Below are 23,753 nucleotides of genomic sequence, written 5' to 3'. Positions count from 1 at the left end.
AAGTGGTTGAGGCACCATCCCTGGAGGTGTTCAAAAGACGGGTTGACACAGTGCTTAGAGACATGGTTTAATGATGGGTTTTATCAGAGTTAAGTTGATGGTTGGACTAGATGATCTTAAAGGTCCCTTCCAACCTAGACAATTCTATGATTCTATGCTAATTCAGAATAATAAAGGTAAACATGGAATGAAAGGGTATGTCACTATTGCATATGCAATGCAGTTTATCTTATTTAATTGAAAAAATAAAAACAGAGAATAAACCCTCACACTTTTAGAGGAACTTCTGCAACCGTTAATGCTATCCACTATAAAAATGCTGCAAAAATAAAGTGTTTTATCATCAGAACAGCAGCAGGAAAGCAAACATATTTACAAATGCAATTTTGTACCACTGAACCGTAATTTCTAATGAAGTTCTGTATTTTCTTAAGTTATACATATTTAGATGTCCGATAACCTTTCAATACTACACTTTGGCACTACAGATTGCCTGAACAATTTAGAATTCAAATACTACATACTTATACTCTTTTCATCAGCACAGAAGTCATTATTAAAACAAAATTAAAAACTATGCTACTTACCTTGTTTTTTATACCAAATTCATAGACAACTTCTTTCTCTTCATCTCTCATTATTGGAATCTTTGAGATACTGCCAACATACACATGACCTTTAACAACCGGCAACAAGTCAAAACAGGACTCGGCAATTTTCTTCAATGCCGAAGAAACTTTCTGGAAGTCAGGATCAATAACCTTCTTTACTGGTAGTGATGCTTCTAAACTGGAACTGTGTGCTGAATCAGTGATTTCACAGTTTTCGTCATGGAAAGTCTCCTGCATTTCAGAGACTGTATTTTCAGTATTTCCAATAGCAGCAATATCATTGAGCTCCCACTTTGGTGGTTCACTGTCCAACCTCAATCTCTTTGCACTTCTTGGCATAGAAATTGGCAATAGCGTCCGTTTTCCAAGATGACTTGATGAGCTTGAAAACAATTGCTGATTTTGAACATCTTTGCCTTGATCTTTGCTACTATCAGATTTCAAATTGCTCCCAGTTTTAACAAAAGCAGTTGATGTAGATGCAATTTCTTTGAACCCACCTATTTGAGCCACAGGTCCTGGTAAAGTTTGGCTGTCTGAAACCGCACATCGGTTAAGCTGAATATTGCCTTTCAGAATGTTTAGTGTCCTTGCCCTTGCAGACAGTTCTGGGTACATAGTGTCCAATATTTTCACAGAGTTCTCCTGAGGAGCTCCTGGAGCAGCGCTATCAGCTGCAAGCAGAGGAAATCTTCCTGGGACAGGAAGTGCATGCTTTGGAATGGAAGTACAAAATTTCAAAGGTGAGGAGCGAATCCTTCTACCTACTGCCATTTCTGAGGGTGAAGGAGGAGAAAATAAAAGAGCAGATTTTCCTGCTGGAGTATCTGTTAGTGGAGACATGAGAGGAGGAACAGGAGTTTCACGTAGTGGGGATATCAGGTCATCGAGAGGGGAAAACAAAGAGGATCGACCATTAGAAGACGTTACTGGGGACATGGTACATGCAGCTTTTGGAGGAGTAGCAATCAAAGGCAGTAACAAGGGGGGCAGAGGGGGACCCATCTCTTGCCTAATTTTATTTATAGTCTCAGATGAGCATTTTGTTGGCATAGAAGTATCAGCATTTGCAAGAACTGGCTGAGTTAGTTTAACTTTGAGAGTCTTTGTTTTTCTTTTACCTTGAAATAGCCTCTTTGATAGCTTGGTATGCATTACTTGGGCAGCTGTCTTGGCTGAAATAGTCGAGATTTCAGATGCTGCTTGGTCTTTGCACTTCAATTTATTGCTCTTTTTGATAGCAACATCCACACAAGACTCTGACTCCGACATACATAACTCCTCAAATACTGTTTTTTGTGGCTCAGAGAGCTGCCTCACTGTCTGACAACCGCACTCTACATCAGATAGGGCTGGATTTGGAAGATACTTGACAACTTTTTTTTTTCTACTGCTACCACCTAGGACAACATTGGTGGTGTTTTCTCCTATGCTGCAAGAACTGCAAGTTTGATTACGATTATGTTCTTCACACACTGGGACCCCCATATGAACAGCGTGTGATAGACTTTGCTCCACATTTGACTGAAGTTTTTCAGAATCATTTTCTTCTAAGGAATTGCCAAGTGCTAACATTCTTGTATTTAATTTACTAGTTTTTGCAGCCAGTCCGCAAGTTTCTGAGAATCTGGTTAACAGTTGGCATAGTGGTAATCTATTTTTTGAAGCATTTGGCATCACAGGGTTTTCTTTTGAGGCCCCAGTTTTGAACAGACTTTCCTCACTGTCATTGATGCATCCAGCTCTGTTAGAATCTCCATTGCATTCATTACTGCCCTCAGTATTTTCAGACATTACTAATATACACTCTCTTTTCCAAGAGGCTAAGTCTTTTGGATAGCCCTCCCCAACCACACTTGACAACTCATTTGCAGTATCTGGAGAGGTGTTTGCTTCACAGTGTGTATCCATATCCACCACAGTGTCTGCTTTTAGATGACTAACTGTCAAAGTATCTCCTTGGCGCGTTGTTGAATGAAGCTCACATACTTGGTAATCAGCATCACCAATCGCACCAGTTTCCAGAGCGCCCAGTGCGATTCTCCTGGAAGCTGTCAGTTCCTTTCTGAACGTGGGAACACATTCAGAACACTTAACACACCTAACTTTTTGTGTAGAACAGTCTTTCTCTTCAGATTCATTGCTCTGCTCTGGCATATCATAGTCAATTTTAGACCTTTTTATGGCCTTTTTCCCAGATGCCTCAAAACTATTCAACTCTTCGCTTTCTCCCCCAGCTGTTAGTGAACCAGTTCTGGAAGGATCTGTTCTAACCTCCCACGTAGAAGTTCTGCATCCTGATTCTTGACAATCAAACTTTTGGAGAGGAAAAGTATTCTTATTATAAGAGCTTGCATCCAGGTTCTGTGACTTAACAGATGTCTGTGGTTCTTTATCTACTGGCTGCTCCTTCTCATCTGGAATTTTCACTCCAGTTTTGTGTACGTATTCCCTCTCAGGGCACTCCGCTTCTTTGCATATGTTGCCTTTTTCAGCAGATAGAATCTCAGCACCATCTTCCAAGCTTTCTGAAGAATAGTTAAATGCACTACCCATAGCACATTTTTTATCTCCTTTGTTTTCCCATGTGCAGGAAAAAGCACTCTTTTCTGTGAAATTACTTTCAACAAAACTGACAGCTTTCTGAAGACTGAAATTTAGATCAGGAGACGTGGATTCCAAGCCAATTCTCACTTGCACAGGAGAATCTGCTTCTTCAGTATTTATACAGCCCATCTCCAAGTCCTCTTGAGCAGAAAAAGCCAAGCGACTGTTAAAATCCATTTGTACAGTAGGCTGGCAGATGTTCTCTGAAATACTATTTTTCTTCACAACGTTATCTTCCCAGTTAAATGAACTGGAACAAGTCTCAGTTACCAACTCCTTGCTTTGTTTATTTAATTCCCCTTCTATTTCATCACATTTAACATTTTCAGTTACTGAGAACTGATTCAGAGGTTTTGCAAACTGTGCCTGAGAAGTAAGATTACTTTCTCCTGAGACAGCAAGACTGGCTACCATTGAATCTAACAGCTCACTGCTTTCCTCTCCTAACTCTTCTGGATTAACTTTGAATTCAGTTTCCTGAGATTCAAACACTCTGAAGTTTTGAGTTTTGGACAACCCACGTTCTAATGTACTACACAGGTTTTCAGGTTGTTTTATTTCACCTTTAATTTCTGTAAAATCTAACACAGAGGATTCACGCTTAGCTATGCTTTCTGTATCAATAACACATACTGTCTTTGGTAGTGCAAGTATACTTTCAAAGTCTGACTTCTCTTGTGATAAATTACTACCATTTTCTTCCTGGTGTGGATTGCCTTTTAAATATCCCCCCTCCTTTTTATCTACTAATTTTCCATTTTCTGCACTATGCAATAGCTCTGATGATTCAGCTATTTCTAGAACACTGTTAAATTTCATGGCTAGTTCAATAGTCTCAGGTCTGCTTACATTCACGTCTTCAATTTTGAGCTGTTCATCATCTTTTGGAAAAGCTGACAAAGCCTCCATACCCACATTTTTGCCTATGTCGTCCACAGACAATGAATTTCTGATTCCTTCAATAGCAGATACAGGCAAGTAATGTCTGGAGACCTGGACAGTCTCTGGTTTGTGTTGTCTGTCCACTTCATCTTGTATTGTTTGCACACACTGTTTCTCCAGTATCTCTTCACTGTCGTGCTTTATTTCAGAGCACTGAGAGTGTGCAAAGGTCACAGTAGCACCAGTGTTTGCCTCAGTCTCCATAATTATTCCCTCACCATCACGCTGTATCATTAGGTCTTTAGGACACTCCACTTCACAGAAGGATTTTGAACTACTGAAATCAGACAATACATTTTCAGAGAGTTCTCTCTCATTATTTACCTCTGCACAGAGTTCTTTCATCTGTACTGCAGCTGTTATTTCCTCTCCAACTATCACTTGTTTTATGTTTTCCCCTACATCACTTCCCATATTAGTTACTGTGATTACATTTTTTGATTCATTTTGAACCACTTCATTCTTTATCAACACATCAGATTTCTCCTTAGAATCTTCACTTTGAAACACAATGCATTGCTCAGGTGACAAATGAGTAACATTTTGGGGAACAGATATTGCCCTAGGAGGTTCTCTCTCTCCTGATAATCCTTCTCTTTCTGCTTTCATTAATTCACCATGCTTTTCATATGTACCCTCATAATCAACAGCTCTGATTAAGATTACATTCTCCTCTGTTTGCTCTACCTCTTTATGTTTTTCCATCTGATTCTGAGGCTTGAAACGGTGTAACATAAAATCAGCTGGAGAACCTCCCTCTCCACTGTGCATGTCCTCACTATCTCCTCTCTGTTCTTCAATGGCTTCCAATTCATGTGCTGTTGCCTCAGTTAGTTTTCTCTTCTCAGTTTCCATATTCTCAGAATTCTCCTCCAAACAATCTCTGTTAGTTTCCATGTTTGTAAGTAAAGGAGCAGCTTCAGTTTGCTTTGTTTCAGCATCTCTCTCCTCCTTGCTTGGCATCTTTGGACCAACACGAACGTTCTTTTCATTCCAACTCAAGTTACGTGAAATTTCTGTATCAAGACCACACTCACATGATTTGCTCTGTCTGTTACACTCCTCAGTGAGGCTGAATACATTACAACTCTGAGGCTGAAATTGTTCTTCTTGTAAAATATCCTCCACTGCAGAAGCATAACAATCAACTTCGTCGTCGCTGGAACCTTTGACTTCTCCAAACAGTATATCCTTTAATGAAGAATACAAAGTTAATATTCCAAAGCCTAGTACAAGTTTTAAGAGCTATTTCTCTAAACAAATACACTGGTGGCCCTGACATGCAGTGGTTTTGAGAGATCAAGGCTGATCAACAGAATTTCATCCTTCTCCATTATTGTTCTTCTATATTGTTCTTTCCACTATAGCAAGTGGAAAGTACCTCTGTGAAAAGTCAAGAAACTCCTTTACCTACCTATTTGCATTCTACAATTACTGGAAAACAACATATGAGTAGGTTCCCCTGGACTTTCAAGCTGTGGAATTTTGCCATGAAAGCCACGCTTATACCCAACAGGAGTTGGGACTATAAATCTGCAACATTGGGAAAAGAAATTATGACAGCAGTTGAGACACGGTGACTTTCTTTTAAATATGCTCCTGAAAATTATGTTTTGCCCCCTTCCACAGGCAGTAAAAAAGTATCCGTATGGACCTAAACGCTCACATAGAGACCCTCTCAGAGAATAAGTAACTAATACTGATCCTCAAAAAAAACCCCAACAAAACCAAAACCAGCCCAGGAACATCACATCACATTTCTGCCGTAATTATACAACCAAGTTAGTGCCGAGTCAGACACATCCTGGAACTCACCTGTGTAGTTGGCGGTGAAAGCTGTACTGGAGAAAGTAGAGCAGGGAGAGGCCTGGCCCAATTCAATATATCCATCACATTTCCACCTGGGCCCTTTTGCTCCTGATTGGAGAAGTCTGAACAGCTGTGTTCCCCATCTGCCAGTTTTATTACATCTACAGTTTCATCCTTGCCACCACATAGACATTCTTCAGTAGTCCTGCTCTCAACACCGTCACCTCCAGAAGCCTCAGTACTCGCCTGAAGTTGTACGGCTGTTACAGAATTTTGCTTTCCAGCACTTTCTAGTGAAGAATACCAAGGTAGCATTTTGCCATCACACTTCCTGATCTTCTGGTGGATTTGTACAGTTTCTAAGACACAAAAATATTGTTAAGAATTTTCTTCCCCTCATTTTTCTTTATAGAGATGATACACCATAGTAATAAGAAGCACTTGCTGTCACTTTCAGAATTATCTTCCTTACAGAGATCAGATGTTATTCACAAACAATTCTTTTTTTCATGAAAAAGGTATACGTATGTGCAAAGAGCTCCCACCCAAACCACTTTCTGACTTGGATCATGAAGACTATTCTTCCCAACTGAAAGTCCATACAGATCAGTGACTTATTTCAGTTTTAGCCCAGTAACTGATGTTCAGGAAAAAGCAGGACAATCATATAGTGACATTCCCCACTCGGGCTGTAATTCTCAACTTAAAGCAACCTCCAGCTTTGAGCCAGTAGCTCCATTTGGAGGGCAGTTACACTTATACCCTGCTATAAACACAGTAAGGGAATGCTTAGCCATATTGCTAGTTTTATGATTTAATATACTTTTAAAGTTTTTGTTCTTTAAATTTCAATATTGAGTCTAATTGTACAAGATCTTGTCCTTAATGATATGACTTAGTTAAAGCTGAACCCTCAAAAACAAACTTTCTCAGAAATGAGGTTCCCGCTGAAACATACCTACACACAAAGGAATTTGAACCACTAAGACAATAAAATATACTGAACATTTGACAACTCTTTCAAGATAATGTCAACTATAGCAGTTTTACACAGTTATTCTAGCAGTAAGGAAGCATGTCCAAATGCTCTGTGTGATTATTTGCACTGTACTTTTGTTTTGATCCTTTTCAAATCACACTTTTTATTATTACACAGGAACGCCCTATTTCCAAGATCCATCTCAGTCACTTCACGTAGCAGCTCCATGTGAAAAATCTCAATTGCTGCAATGGACAGTAGGAGGAGTGAGAAACTGTTCAGCCGAAAAGGGCCTTACCACCTCACTTTCCCCAAAGACACAAGTAAGCTCTGATATCTCCTTTGATCAAAGCAGCATCTCACAAGTTTTAAGATCACATACTGGTTTATAAAGCTATTTACAAGGTACAGTCACACAGAGCTTCCAGGATGTTCTACATTTTGTCATGAAAAACCTAGATTCCTGTTACAATTGAAGTCCCATTAGACCATCCAAGGGAAAAGGAGATCTTTCACAAGCAGGCACAAAGAAAAGAAGGAAAATTCAGAAGGTGGTTCTCTCCAAGATATAATCTTAGGTTATATCTTAGATTTCTTTCATGTTCCTTTGTGCCAACCAGTTCTAAGCTTCACTTTCTTCACACTAAAGCGAGCAGAAACACATCGTTCCCTATTTTGCTCCAAGAAGAACTTCCATTAGACAATTGGGAAGTTTACTTTGCATAGTGAACTACACAATAGTACTAAGTTATCAGGAACTTCACATCCTATTTATTCGCTCAAGATCAGTCACGAGCCCAAGAATACTGATACACACCATCCCCTAAAAAGTTTCCCTCTGAGAAATGGATCAAAGATATAATTTCTGAATAACTAAGATTCTCTATCCTTCTCATCCTTTGCCAACCCAGACCCCGATAACTTTGAACTTCTTTAGGAATGAGGTGCTTTTTTCATGGTTACCCCCTTATCTGTACGAAGAGTTGTCATAGCATTTTTCCAAGGTTCAGGCTATAAGTAAACTTCTCTATAGGAAACAGCCAACTCTCTGGCACCTTGGCCTGAACTTCAGGTCCAGGAAAAGCCCTCCTGATATCGAGCCATTCTCATTAGAAGGATCCTCTTAAAAGATCATATTTCACCAACAAATTTTACTTTACCCAGGGAATTGCACTCTTTTCCATTATGTCACTTACTGAAATGATTACATTTTGTCCTCAAATCTATAACCTGGACTCTAGCCCACATCGCTTCAAACCCGTACACTGCTGTCTCCTCTCACTTCTGAGAGGAGATTAGGATTAGTCTGATCTGAAAACACCATCACAATCTCCCACACAGTACTGTGCAATACTTCCTTGATGAAAAATGGACAGAGGAGAGCAGAGGTGAAATAAGCAATCCAGTGCTAACATTGGTTGCTTTGGTACTAAACAAATTGAACTTTACAACTCAAATTTTTGCTCCTGATTGTCCACATTGCAGGGCAATTCACTTTTGAAAACAATGTCCTCTTCTTTCCCCACCCTAAACTACAAGCAACTCTCTGAAACAAGTCCTGTTTTTTCCTTCTCTCAAAAATAAGGACCAGATTAAGATGCTGGATGCTTTATCAAAATAATTCATCTAGCCATAGAATCTCTTCTGGTTTACAGCAAAACCTCAACACCATCAGCACAGTGCCTGCAAACGCCTGGCAGTACCAACTGCATGCTTCAAGGACAAAACAGCAATATTTTTCTGAGGAAAAATTTCTCCACAGAAAGCTTCTAATGCCCTGCCGACAACTGTCAATTTTTCAACTTGTTTCAAATTACGTAATTTCAGGATGTTTTATACACTAGCTATTTTTTAGAGCTACAGATACTCTTCTGTTTTTTTGAGACACCAAATCCACACATTCCATTATATGAAACAAATAATTAGGGTGAACATTTCATACCTGAAACTAAACGCACAATGCTACACTATCTGAAAAGATGTTATCTTGAGAGATTTTCATACGGTTTTAAAGACAGAAAAGACGTCTGCTTCTTAAATCACTTGTATTCTATGGACTTTAATCTTAGGACCATACACAGGTCCTTAGGGATTCGGTCTTATCTTTGTATTTTACATATAATGCCACTGCCTTGTATCACTTTTTATCTGGTATTAAAGCAGACACCAAGGTACCGCCAGTGTGCTCCTTTCCATCCCTGCTCTTAACATCTATATGCCACTTCTCCCCTATCCTGGATCCCCAAATGAGAAGGAAGATCAGATAAGATGGGTTTAGCTCTGTAGTAGGCCAGATTTACCTCAGAACCCCATTAAACATACTACTTGAAAGTCTCAGCTCCTCCCAGATGTGGTCTTCCCATCTTCCCTCATCTCCTCTCACCATAACCTTGCATAAGAACTGTGCACATTGCAGAATCCAAATTACCAAAGTCTTCTGCACTGGGCTGCAAGATTCTTCAAATGCTTCTTCACATGTCCATTCGCAATGTAAGCGACCGTATGCTCAAATTACATGGGAAACAGTTTTCCGAAGTCTGAAAAACCAGCAATGTCTTATTAACCTTAGATTATGGTCTAAGGTTATTGGTCTGATGGTCAACTGCAGGTACAGTCAACTTCATTACTGGCAGATTTATAACAAAACTATCAAGACCAAGCAAAAATGCTTTTAAATTAAGTTTGGCAAAACCTCATTGTCCTATGAGACTTTCACAATAGCACATGGATGGAAAGCCTGATGAGCCTTCCAGTTTTCATACATGAACATGTTTTTCAAGAAAGCCATTCAAAGTGGTCATCGGCCTTGGTGGAACAGAGAAGGCACCGATTGTAATGCAAAGCTTTGGATATTTTACAGTACACTTGAGTGCACTAAGAAATCATTGAAACAGGTATCTTTCTGAAAGGCTAGACCCAGACAGACAGATGAACTGACACTGTCTGGAAAAGATGCTTCAGTAATACTACCATCAATCTGATTTGCTTCCCAAGATGAAACCCATTATAATATGGGACAAGAAAGTAGGGCAAACTCTTTAAGATTTTTTTTTTTTTTTTTCCAGAAGACTGCATCTGTACATCTGTACACTATTATGAATCCAAGGTAATGGCCACTTTCATGAGAGGCAGAACAACCAGATGGCTGTCCAAGACTTAAAGAGGGGAAAAAACCAAACCCACAGCAACAGAAAGAAAGATGTATTTCTACAGTATCTAGCCACTCCAACCAAAACAAAAGAGGGACTGACTAGAAGGGACTGTAAAGGACGATTTCTTCCTTTTGTGAAAGTACTGTAACTTCCATGAGATGTGAATAGGAAAGAAGGGACGAGACTCCTGGAATCGGACTAAAAAAAGCACAGGCATCCTGTAATTCACATTATATACTGCAGAGTTTATAATGATTTAAGTATAAACACAAGAGGTGAGTTTTGACTACTTAGAAATAGTCAAAGCAGCTGATAGTAAAAGAATCTGATTTCTCAACTGCAACAGCAGGTTACAACACATTTTATTTAGAAGCGCATTCCAGTTTATTTGGTTGTTCAAATTAATATTTGCAATTATTTTTCAAATATCCTAATCACAAATGTACTTGACCAGGCAATCACCAAGGGAAGTATTCAAAAAAGCTATGCAAACAGTACCCAACCTGATGACATCTCAGTAACATTAAACTAATGCACTTGCATATTAATAAATTCATATTTACTGGAACCCACCTTCTCTAACAGTCAGTCTTCTTTTTTCAGGCCATGCCTTATCCTGAACAGAAGCTGAAAAAAAGTACCAATATTTATTTTTGATCAGAAAGAGACAGCTTCAAGAAAATTTTGAGACTTTGCATTCCATCTCACCCAAGGCAGGATCATTTTCCTGATTCTCTCTTTTTCCTGTTGCACTGTCAATGCACATCCAGAGTTCTTCTAACAAGAGCTTTATTTTCTCTGTTAAAATAAATAATTTTTATAAATAAAGGAAAACCTCAATTGTTCAGAAAGCTAAGAACTTATGCTTCTTTATTTTCACTCAAACACAGACATGCCTACAACAAAATAAAAAATAACCACAACCAAAATTAACACAAGGGACATAGGGGCATTTTAGCTTCAGAGAAAGAGAAATGCTAGGTGAGGGGAATGGATCCTGTCTCGGCCATAGCCACCAAAGGAACTCAATAGACTGAAAGAACAGCTGCAAAATGCTTTAGCTTTTCCTTTCTATAGTGAGGGTGGGTGGCAAAAAGTTTTAGCAGCCCCCAGAGGAAAATGTAAAAGCAGATTTGAATGTAGCATTAGTGAAATTAAACAGCTTTCTAAAGCAACTCAGGTGACATGAACATAAACGGGGAAATAAACCTTTTAGAAATGAAGTATTTATATTATATTCTTTCTTTATGCCCACTCAGTAGTTGCTCATCTTAGTCTTACCATGGAGTAACAGCACATTAAGTGTGTCTGAATAAATTATCAGGCCACAACAGTAGTAGACATTGACTAGAGTCCTAATGGCACCATTGCTAGGTGATGCCAAAACCACCTAGTTCCAGAACCAGAAGGGCAGCTGGAGAGGGAGAAACAGACCAAAACCTCAACAAAATACTTATGCCAAAACTATCATCAATAATCAGGAACCGATACTATTGATTTTGTGCCAATTCCGTAAGTCAAAGATCACAGCAAACTGCTATTTTATGAAGGGACATATTTAAAAATCTCAGCACATAAGAGGAAAACCTGCCAAATTTTGCATGACAGCTGTTAACAGCACCAACAATTTCTCATTAGTAATAAATCCCTGCTGCTATTTGAAGCTCAAATTAGAGCTCAGATCTTAATCTTCCCATTTTGCCATTAATTAAAAGTCAAAAGATGAAACTGGGTACCAATTTAGTACAATCCAAAAGGCAGCAAAAACATGCCAAGGCATACAAGAACTGACATGGTCTTCCGTTTTCAGAAAAGTTCAATTTTGGCAACAAATTTTATATACAAATATTGCAAAACAAGAAATAGAACTGGGAGTTGATCTTTTGCCTGAAAATTGGCTTCAGAATTTCTAAACGATTCAAAAGCAATAGCAGTATTTTAAAAGCCTGCAAAACCACAAAAAATAAATTTGTTTAAAGTTTGGCCTCAGTACTTTAGAGGAAGTTTAGAACAAGTTTGCTCCATTATAGAGTTAGATTCATAAATTTGTAACAGATACTTTAGATCATTAGGGGAAAAAACCTCAATAGCATAAGAAACAACTATACATCCTGGATTTCCACGTGATTTACAGAGCCTCACACAGAAATCGTAGCAGACTACACTCCTATCTTGTGTCTTTTGTTTTGTATGCTTCCTTTATGATTTCAATGAGCTTCAAAGACAATGGCATTGTTTGTATTTTTCTCAGTCTTTGCATTCTGTTTTACAATTGCATATCAATTGACCATACATACATGGGGTAGACTAGTCATTTTAATGAATAAAATATTTTCCTTACTGCAAAACTGAAAATAGTCATCTATTACACTAGTCCTCAATCAGTGCAGCGTATTTGTATCAACCACATTTGCTCTGACGGCATTTCTGTCAGTATCCTGTTTCCAAAAATGAACTCCAGAAGCATTGCAATAAATTCCTAATGGTTGGTTCTGCACAGAGAGCAGTCTCGCAAAAAAATCTTACCTTTGTCTATATCTGTTGTAAGATCTTCACTTGCACTCTGGGTCTCCACGTGCTTAACTATTAAAAATAGGAGAGGGGGGAAAGGAAATGTTCAAAGGGAACAATACCACACATAAATCTGACCACAATCAAAGGTGAACACTTACCTTTCCTGCACTTGTCTTTACGTACACCATCTAGTTTTCCCTGTTAAAATTAAATAACAATTTTTCATGCCATGCTAATTAAGAGTAGATGCTCTACGAACTATGTATGAAATCTAAATCAACATTTCAAAGATGGAAATGTTGGAAATGTTTCAGTTGGAAAATTTCCATCTCTTAAGGTCAACTGCTATGTTTACTTAATACCCCCAACAAACGTAACTTTAATATTTCAGTATCTCTATTACTAGTAGCTGCCTTTCCCCACCGCCCTGAAATACTAAAAGAAGCTTCACGCAAAAGACCAGGATAGTCTTACTTGTGCTTTCTTTAGCTCCTTTTCAAGCCTTTTCTTTTCAGTTTTCAGTCGTCTGAAGTTCTGTGTATGCTTTGTTGCAGCCTCTTCAAGAAAGAGATCCAAAATTAAAGTTAGAAACTACAATATAAAAGAGTATTAATTTAAGTAGCATTGGTCACCAGTCTGCAAATCAAATTACCAGAAAAAAAAGTAGATAGCGTGAAATAAAAATCTCCTGAAGTTATATTTTGGCTCATAAAGACAACATCTTATGCATACAAGTATGTCATCTTCCACTGCACGATTACTGGTCTGTACTACCGAAATATAGTTATTACTTTTCTCACTTACACACAAGAACGAAGAGTGGGTCACATTGTAATGATACTGTCCTGTAGAACAACATCCAACAAGTGAAATAAGGGAATAAAATTAAGAATGAGGTGCAATGCTTTTTTCATGTGTTTTATTCTCTTATTTAAAAGAGGGTTCTTTTTCAAAGATGATACTGGAAGGCCGCCATAAGGTCTCCCCAGAGCCTTCTCTTCTCCAGGCTGAACAACCCGAACTCTGCCTTCATAGGAGAGGCGCTCCAGCCCTCTGAGCATCTTTGTGACCCTCCTCTGGACCCATTGCAACAGGTCCACATTGCTCCTGTGCTGAGGGCTCCAAAACTCAACATAATACTCCAGGTGGAGTCTCACGAGAGCAGAATCACCTCCCTCGCCCTGCTGGCCACGCTTCTTTTGATGCAGCCTGGGATGTGGTTGACTTTCTGGGCTGCCAGTGCACATTGCTGGCTCATGTTGAGCTTCTCATCAACCAACACTCCCGAGTCCTTCTCCTCAGGGCTGGTCTCAATCCATTCTCATTCCAGCCTGCATTTGTGCTTGGGATTGCTGCGACCATATGCAGGACCTTGCACTTGGCCTGGTTGAACCTCATGAGGTTGGCATTTGTGGGGTTTCTAACACTAAGATACAAGTTACTCAGCCCATTGTACTTTAAAGTGCAGTAAGCACAGCTCTAAATGAGCCATGAATGAAAATATTTGCCTTGCCAACTAACAGTACAGCAAGTTAAGTATCAGAATGCTTTGTGCACATCTACCCTCTACTAGCAAAACAAGAAAAACTCAGTGCCTTGAGGCAAGTAAGTGCTTTATCGCTACTTAAAAATAAAACAAACAAACCAAAAACCAATTGCCAGAACATTTGAAAATCAAAAAACGTGTCAGGATCACTACATATTTAAATATGATTATAAACATGACTAGAAGAATCTTGCCAAGATAATTTGAGTGCTAGGGCACATGCCCTATGAAAACAGGCCCACTGAACTAGACTTAATTAGCTTGAAAGAAAAAAAAAAAAAACAACAAACCACAACAAAAAAACCACCAGAGGGATCCAAGAGCAGCTTCCTGTACCGACAAGGAGGTACGAAGAAGATGGAACGAGACTGTTCAGTGGTGCATGGTGGGAGGAGGAGAGACATCAGGCATAAATTGAAACAAGAGGGTTTCTAACCAGCTGTAAGGAAAAGCTTTTTCACCATTAAGGTGGTCATGCTGTGAGTTGCCTGAACAGGCTGGGCAGACAGACTCCATCCTTTGAGGTTTTCATGACCAGAAGTTCCCTTCCAACTTCATTTACACCATGTGCCTAAGATACTCAACAGAAAACATGTTGCAGGAGGGTTGATGTAATTCAGAGACTAAGCACCACACAAGCCCTGCCTTGCTCCTTGGGGCCTCAGAATTATAAAGCTGCAATTACTTCTTTGAATAAGAAGTATCCAAATTCAGTATTCAGTGGCCAGTCCAGCCCAAACCATGACAAAAAGGAATCAAGAGACTGAGTAGGACAACAGCACAGTAACATAATGTAGAAAGTTACCTTCGAGTTTCTTCACTTTTGTCTCCAGTTTCTTTCTCCTGTTAAAAAGAAGGCATTAATACATCATTTTTGTATACAATTATGTTGCATGAAAAACCAGGAAAAAAAAACCAAAATCTAGCCATTTCAGAGAAAACACACTTCCTAGACCCAGGACCTGTGAGACCAACACGTCCCCAAAGTTGAAAACTTAAATCAGTGGCACGTTGCTGACGTTCTCACACAAACAGCTTTATCTGTGACAGAGGCAGAGTTTGCCCTTAAGAGTCAGTGCACTACCGCAGGTACATAAATACACCTTCAGCTACAACCTGGAGTTACAAACACAACCCGAGGAAAATGGCTTCTGGTTTTTGCACTTCTACAGTCTAATGCAGACAGGTTAGTTTTACTCCTTAAAAACAATTAAGCCTTTCTGACAATCAATAAGACCTAAGCAATGAGATAATCAGGAATAATGAGATAATGAAGAATAGCCTTCAGGATAACTTATGTCCCATAGCTTTTTCTTCAGAATATCCAGGCGTTTACTAAAGCCAAACCAAAACCAAAAAAATTATGCACCCTGAACGATTTTGACTTCAGCCTTTCTAACCCTACCTTATATGTAAAGCATACACAAAATTGGAAAATAAAAAAAAAGTAAACACTTCTATTATTTCCTTCTGTTAAATCTCAATATCCCAAAACCAGTTTTTAAATGCTTGTGTTAAGTAGAGGACTCTGTCCTGACAAACACAATGCTCAATGACTGATGACTTTCATGAAGAACACCACAGTTCACTCGTTCCCTGTATTAAAACCTGTATAATGGAAAGCCTAAGGCCTTTCTGGATGTATGAGCTTTAATCCTCATTTCAGACATTAACTGAAATACACTTGAAAACCCACTCAGGATGACTGATCACCTTTGACATGTAATACTCAAAAGCTGAAAAATATAAATACAAACAACAACTGTGTCTGTCATATTTATTTCATTCTTAGAGAGAATGTGATCTTTTAATTTAATTGAGCAACCTTACTTCTGGAACAGTCTAACATTTTGAGTACTTCTTTCAAAGCTTGTCCATAGGAGTGATTTCATACCTAAAACCTTCTTCACAGAGGACATGCATATTTGTCTCAAGTTATCACACTTGTTATAAGCTCAGAATTGGGAAACTGCCATCCTCACAAATATTCAAAACTAGAGAAGGTCCCGAGCAACCTAGCTTTGATGCTGGCTCTGAATGGCAGATCGGACCAACTGATTTGAGAGATAATCTTTGCCATAAATTATTTTAGAGTAACTGTAGATTAACATTCATTTTATGAACAATGCACTGGAATTCTGCTTCTGAAGAAACTCAGCTCTCAAATTACTGAACTCACGTGATCTACTGCTTAAAATGGCCTCAGTAACAAAGGTACATAAAGTAGCTACAGCATCACAGAATGCTTGAGGATGGAAGGGACCTCTGGAGGTCATCTTGTACAACCCACTGTGCTCAAGCTGGGCCATCTAGAGCTCGCTGCCCAGGACTGTGTCCAGATGGCTTCTGAATATCTCCAAGAATGGAGAGGTCACAACCTCCCTGGGCAATCAGTGCCAGTGCTCGGTCACCCTCACAGTAAAAAGAGTGTTTCCTGATGTTCAGAGAGAACCTCCTGTGTTTCAGTTTGTGCCCATTGCCTCTGGTCCTGTCACTGGGCACCATGGAAAAGAGCCTGGCTCCATCTTCTTTACACCCTCCCTTCACGTATTTATACACGTTGATAATATCACCCCTGACCCTTCTCTTCTCCAGGCTGAGAGAGCTGGGACTGTTCAGCTCAATGGAAAGATGCTCCAGTCCCTTAATCGTCTTTGTAGCCCTTCACTGGACTGCCTCCAGCATGTCCACAGTGTGTCTTGTACCGGGAAACCCAGAACTGGACACAGTACTCCAGGTGCGGCCTCACCAGTGTTGAGTAGAGGGGAATGATCACCTCCCTCCATCTGCCCATAACACCAAAATAGCTTATGAACAACAAAGTTAAAAAATGATAGCCAGTTTACATGGAAGAGTCACCATTGGAGTCCCATTAGGATGTGTGCTGGAACACATCAGAAATAAAAGCTGACTACAAAAAACAGCAGAAGGGTCTAAGCATTCCAAGCAACTGGAGAGCAATCATTGGTGTTGATAAATGCAAAGTGATGCACATGAAGAAAAACAACCACAACTACAAACTCACAACACCCAGCAGTATATTAGCTGGTTGTCTTTTGAGAGCATAAGTACCTTTCCATAAAATACTGAGAAGTCACAGCTCCTGATAGGGGTCATTTAGAGCTAGGAGTATAACAGGCTTAAAAAGCAAATTCATTAGGCAGTCCATCAGGAGCTCTAAGACGTGGTAACACACACGTATGCTCCAGGCAAGGAAGCCTTCAAGTGACTGGATACAGGAAATACAAACTTCGGGAATTATCAAGGCACAGCTTCACAATATCCTGTACTACGGCAGCAAAAATGGCTTCTCCATTTTTGGTGCCAAATCCCTCCTGCCCATTTCCAAACATGCTGGACAGTTCAGGGCCTGCTAAGCTGCTTCTTCAAAAACAATTATTTTAAGGACTGATTTTAAGTGATCACTTTGGCAATATCATTTTTATGTTGGCCTCAGAGACTTTTCAGCACAATGGAAACAGACAATTGGAAATTTTCAACAATTGGAAACAAAAAGCTAAGACTAAGAACCACTTAAAACCAGAGAAATTACAGCTTTTTCTCCAATCTTACGCTGTTCTTAAAAACCTTTGCTAACAACCACAAAAAGCCACTTCAGGACAGGATAATAATTAAACTAATACTACCTTCCAGAGCGTTTGCTACAAAATTTAAGGCTATTGTTCCATCAACTCCCTGTTCTAAGAACCCATAAGTATAAAAATTTTAGCAAAATGGAAGTCATAACTAGGTAAGGTACAAGACCAAATTCTGGAAGAAGTAAGAGGGGGAAAGAAAGCTTGTGAAAAAAAGAAGCATCACTCACACAGCATCACTGTTTGATATTTCTTCTTTAATTTTAACATATTCCAGTTGACTCTCCCGATAAATCTTGAGAGAACTCTGTGGAGAAGGAAAGCACAGTTAAAATATGCCCTTACTGAGGCAAAATAAAATAGACAGCAGACGCTTTACCTATTCTAATGAAAAGAGTGCAGAGCCAAAAAAGCATATCTAATGAGAAAACAAGCAAGTTGAAAAATCAGGTTATTCTTCTTCTTTAAAGGCAAAAGTTACAACAAACAAATAAATAAATCTTTATCTATCTATTTTTTGAGTATGTGTCTCCAACACTTACCTGGATAGGAACTCAAAGTTGAAGTCAAAAGCACAACTGTTATACACCATACACATAATCCTGCTTTTTCTGAAAAAGGGTGATCAGGACAACAGCTACTAATGCTTGCTGAGGGAAAACTGTTTAAAAACAGTTCTAACACAGAAGAAAAACTAGGTACAGTGACAAGACAAATGTTAATATCCTACCTTGTACCAGTATGAAAAAACTACAAGAAAGAGGGTAGGGGTTTTTTTTCAGAAATAATAGTTAATGTCTAGAAAATACATATATTTAGGTGATTTGAACAGTCAAAAGCTTTTCTTCTGTAGACCAAATCTCAGCTAAGGGATGGGACAGAAATTAGCAATAAACTCAAATAGCTAATAATGTAAAAGTATATGTTCAAAATGGTAAGAGGAGCAAAATCCTCTTCTGCACAGATCCTCTTTGCACCTTTTTAGTACTACAAGTTATAGAGAGTTCAGTAATCTAGTAAGATCATAACAGAAAGCCTTGAATGTATCTCCTTCCTTCCTAAATAAGGAAATAAAACCCAAATAATGTGATCAAAAATCATAGGCAAAAAGCTCAGACTTCTTTAGTTCCTATCTGAAACCTGCTGCCATTTAATTCATTTCACCTAAAACCAGAGTTGTCTGTCCCATTAAGCCGGAAATAACAACTGGGCTTATTAAAGCCTACTTCATCAAGATGAGCATTAAATATATACATTTTCTTCAACAGAGAAAGTGCAAGTTATTTAAACCTTACAAGCACACCTTTTTCTCCTCCAACTCTGCTTTCAAGGAACCCAGCTCCTCCTGGCACTTTTCCAAAGGTAGGATTTTCTGTAGCATCTGCTCCACTTGACAACGAAGAGCAGAGATTTCTCTGAAACAGGAAGTATAATAATAATTAAAAAAAAGTTTCCAAAAAATATGAGTGCTTTCAAACTCAATGTTTTGATCCTTCAGGCCAAGTGTCTGAGTATTTTGCTTTCCCCTATAGAAAACTGCTGTGAGATACCCAAAGACTTTTAAGAGTCTAAGTGTTCTCATTTTTCCATCCAACATTACACATTCAAAGAAAATTCAAAATCTGATTTAGAAACACTGAACTGAGCCTAAAGCTAGATGCAAGCAGATGGCATGTGCCACACAGGAATGCTGCACAGCTGCCTACACTGAAGTGCCAGGAATAAGTGTCTCTACATAAGCAGTGCTGTGAAGTAAGAGCACAGTCCAACTGCGGGATTTTTCAGAAGGCAGGATGGAGTGTGTGAAGATTATATGCTGCCTCTTCCTCTATAATTAAGTAGAGTAAGCAAGGGCACGCAGCCACAACTCTAAGACAAAATGTTTCATATGAATAGGGCTGCTCTAAATACGCTTACACCCAGCCACCACCAAAAGATGCTCTCTACATCTCCACTTGGTCACTTTAGACTTTTATGTAACACAGGGCCAGGAAAGAATTTCACACGGGTATCACAGAAGGACAGATTTCTCTCTTCGTCAAGGGTATCTTTGCTAGTTACAGCTTAGAAAACATGGTAAAAGAAAGGACCATATTAAAAGCTCAGGGCTGTTGCTGTTACAACATCAGACTCCCAAAACTGTCCAAGACACCAAGAACATAGCATCTTTAGCAAACAATTTAAAATCAAACTTACCGCTCAGCAAACTGAAGCTGTAATCTCTTGTTAAGGTAGAAATTTAAAACAGTTTATCAAACATCCTTAAGTATATTTCAATCCAGTCACCACTTGCAAAGGAACATCCAGCAAAGACCTCCACCCAAGAAAACCAGGACTTGCAGAACTAAGTGTTTAATTGAAACATTTCAGTACGTTTGAAGTGAATAAGCAGAGCTTCTTCTGTTACATGAAAAAACTTGAGTCATTCTCAGCAACACAGCTTTCAAATAGTCCATATTAAGCCCAATATTAAACACAGACAGATCTTAAGTGGATAGTTTTAATTCCAAACCTTTTTTTCTTTACAAAGCCTACCCAGTCTGTTCTTCACTAGAGGCATAATCTCTTAACTTAAGCCGTAAGTGAAAAACCTCAAGCCCTCTTACAGCAAATGTTAATATACTAATTCTGTAAGAACACTAATAAAATAATAAAGGATATCAGTGCATTTCTGTTGATACTCTGTAAGCAAACGACTGCAAAGAAAAAAAAAAAACAACAAAAAGACTTACTCATTTTCTCACCTGATTTTAACAATCACGTCTTAGGATACATTTCCTTTTGCTTTACAGATAAATGCAGAAAGTGTAAGGTTGGTTTGCATTTTCTGATAACAGTCAATATAACCCTTTTGTTTCATTAAGCCATTCAAACCTCACATCAGATTACTTTAGAACAGAAGAAAAAAAAAACAATGGACAATTACATGAATTTGTAACAATTAACTATTTGCAGCTTTAAAAAAACAAAACAACACACACACACGCAAAACATTACTTATGTAAAGAACATAACATACAAATCATATCCTAGTTCCCAAACTTAAAAGGATGTTTACCTAGGAAATAACACATAAATGTAAAAAAAAAAAAATAGTTCAAAAGACCCTTAAAAGGCTTTAATCTTTACACTATTCTCCTAGCAGCCATAAGGGTAACGCTTACTCTGATCCAAGGCATACAGTGGGCCACAGGACAGCACCAAGGAAAGCTATTCTCTCATTTTCTCTCTCTAATGATGAGGGGCCTAGAGCATCCCTCTTACAAGGAGAGGCTGAGGGATTTGGGTCTTTTTAGTCTGGAGAAGACTGAGGGGGGATCTGATCAATGCTTATAAATACTTAAAGGGAGGGTGTCAGGAGGATGAGGCCGGTCTTTTTTCAGTGGTGCCCAGGGATAGGACAAGAGGAAATGGGCACAAACTTGAATATAAGAAGCTCCACCTAAACACGAGGAGGAACTTCACATTGAGAATGGCAGAGCACTGGAAGAGGCTGCCCAGGGAGGTGGTGGAGTCTCCTTCTCTGGAGACATTCCAAACCCACCTGGACACGTTCCTGTGCAACCTGGGTGACCCTGCTCTGCCAGGGGGTTGGACTAGATGATCTCCAGAGGTCCCTTCCAACCCCATATCATTCTGTGATTTCCTCAAATGTTATGATTTTTAAGAATGGGGAGAAGAAAGACTAAGAGAAATACCGTGGCAGGTACTCCAATACAGAGGGCTGCACTGCTTTCTCTTGCAAGAGTTAAAAGTAACCAAGTAAGGCAAAAAAAGAAAGTGGCTGAGCCGCAAGTAGCTAAAGGAGAGGTAATTCCCACAAGAAATGCATGCACTGGCAGAGAGATGAGGGACAGGGAGTTTTCAGGTAGGAAAAGGAATCTATGGGAACAGAGTAAAGGAGCTTTGAAGAAAAGGGTCCCAGCTAAGACAGTGAGGGCTATCTTAAATACTTTTTGGAAACCAGAATGCAGAACTGGAATTTAGATTCGCTAAAGGCAGACTGACATGTGTCTGGGAAAGGGAACATGAGAAATAAACCACTACAATTAGGAGACATAGCAAGGATATTATACCACAGTATGGAGGTATACATAATGTATCTTGATACATTATTCCATACAATCATATGTTGATGATTATTGAGGAGAAGCGGAAGCAATCACAGAAGAGAAAGCAAACTGTGAGAAGCATTTTAGAACGTTCTAACCAATGTTCAGCCTCACTTTTCATATTCTGCTATTTAATCCAAACAGCATTTCACGCCTCAATGCTCGGGCTACATTCTGTTGAAAAGGTTCGTGTGCACCTGTGCTAGACTTTTAGTTCTCATACTATATTCTTCACAACCACTAAAATGAAATAACTCTTCAAAGAGCTGCTTCTGCCAGTATTTGTAATACTATATAAGCTATTATAGCTACAAAAAATAGCCTATGTGTAGCCCTACCACTACACATAGATGTTTTAGGGCATAAATTAAAGTCTTACAGTCTAGATCTAGGACCTGTTTGCGAAGAAGTTACTTTGATTTTGAGGAGGATTTCGTTTTGTGCATTAACAAACACCTACATTCCACAAGGTTTATTTGCTGCATTTCTTTAAGAACTTAAGAGCAATAAAAAGCAAAACCAAAAGCAAAAATCCCAAAACCAAATCAAAGCAACAAACCCCCAACAACCACTTATGCAACTGTACTTACTCTCCATCGATCATTTTTTGCTTCAGTGTAATTAATGCCGCTACATATTCATTTATATTCTGTAAGGAAGAGTCTGAAGTTGGTAAAGAAGTTTCACCCCCAAAACCAGTACTATACACTATAAATAACCGCTAAACGACTGCTCATGTTCTACACAACACAATAATCTGTCATCTTTTTTTCAGTTCTCTTCGTGAACAAGTTACTAATTCACCAAAAATAATTTATACCAATACATACAGAGAATGCAGAGTATGCATGTTTAGGTGAGGCTTTACCACAAAAGCTCTTCAAACTTTGCCTTTACAGTAGATTATACACTAAAAAAACCCTAATTCTCTCAAAATCAAATGAACCCGTGGCAGAATATTACCATTAAACGGCATCTAGCTCATTTGAGCCTAGATTTCCCAGATTCCCAATCCATACTCGTTCTAAGTGTGTACGAAGGCCTCCTCCACCCCCTGAACCCTCACTAGGGGCCCTTCCCCTCATTTAAAGGGGAAAAAAACCCAACATTGCCCAAAGCGTTATAGTATAAAACTACACGCTCGCTTAGGAGAGAGCTGAAGAAAGGAGGCGAACGATGACACTCGAAGCAAACTCGAAAGGATACGCCCAGACTTCCCCCGGGCAGACCCTGCCAGCCACGCCGCAGGGACACTAGCTACTCTGCCGCAGCTCGCCCGGCTGAAGGCCGCCACCGCCGCTCCTTTCACAGAGCCCGTTCGCCACATTCGCCATCCGGGCTCCCGCCGCGCCGGGCGCGATGACTACCGGCACCCGGCCGCCTCCCACCCGCCAGCGGCCCGGCGCAGCCCCGCGCTCGCGGCCTTAAGCAAAAACCCCGCCCCAGGCGTTCCGGCGCCACAGGGGCGGCGGCCAGTCGCTACCTGCTGGAGAACACCGCAGTTGGCGCAGGCCGGGCCGGCTGCGATCCCGGCCGGCGGCGGCGGCGGTGTCTCTCCGGGCATCATAGTGCCCGCCGCGCCCCGGGCCGGGCCCCGCCGCTCGGCAGCGCCGCGGCAGCCACGCGCGCCCAGCCCCGGCACTGACGCAGGGCACTGCCGAACTACGTCACGCGCCGCGCCACCGTCTCGGGAAGGGCCCGGCTCGCCCCGCGCCTCCTCGAGGGCGGCCCCGTCACTGCCCGGCGAGGGGCCGCGTGGAGGGGCCGTAGGAGGCGGCAGAGGGCGGTCTCTGCGTTGGGAGCGCCCGGTAACCCGCGGCCTGGCGCGCCGAGGGGAACGACTGCTCCTGCCTCTGCCGCGCCCTTCTACCGTTGCTTCGTGTTT

General features: G+C 40.0%; 1 protein-coding gene across 1 annotated transcript in view; it reads right to left on the bottom strand.

The window, feature by feature from the left end:
- Positions 1-23,435, bottom strand: part of ICE1 (interactor of little elongation complex ELL subunit 1) — a 34,786-nt gene extending 11,351 nt beyond the window's left edge. The window contains 13 exon segments of the mRNA XM_074145912.1: positions 588-5,351; positions 5,976-6,328; positions 10,674-10,727; positions 10,809-10,898; positions 12,773-12,812; positions 13,089-13,171; positions 14,966-15,003; positions 17,987-18,063; positions 19,060-19,171; positions 19,953-19,971; positions 20,418-20,452; positions 22,459-22,531; positions 23,075-23,435. Of these exon segments, the coding sequence (XP_074002013.1) occupies positions 588-5,351; positions 5,976-6,328; positions 10,674-10,727; positions 10,809-10,898; positions 12,773-12,812; positions 13,089-13,171; positions 14,966-15,003; positions 17,987-18,063; positions 19,060-19,171; positions 19,953-19,971; positions 20,418-20,452; positions 22,459-22,531; positions 23,075-23,435 (6,099 nt within the window).
- Positions 23,436-23,753: the final 318 nt, after the last annotated feature.

Source organism: Numenius arquata, chromosome 3, assembly GCF_964106895.1.
Source record: "Numenius arquata chromosome 3, bNumArq3.hap1.1, whole genome shotgun sequence".
Classification (NCBI taxonomy): Eukaryota; Metazoa; Chordata; class Aves; order Charadriiformes; family Scolopacidae; genus Numenius; species Numenius arquata.
This window is presented reverse-complemented; position numbering and strand designations above follow the sequence as displayed.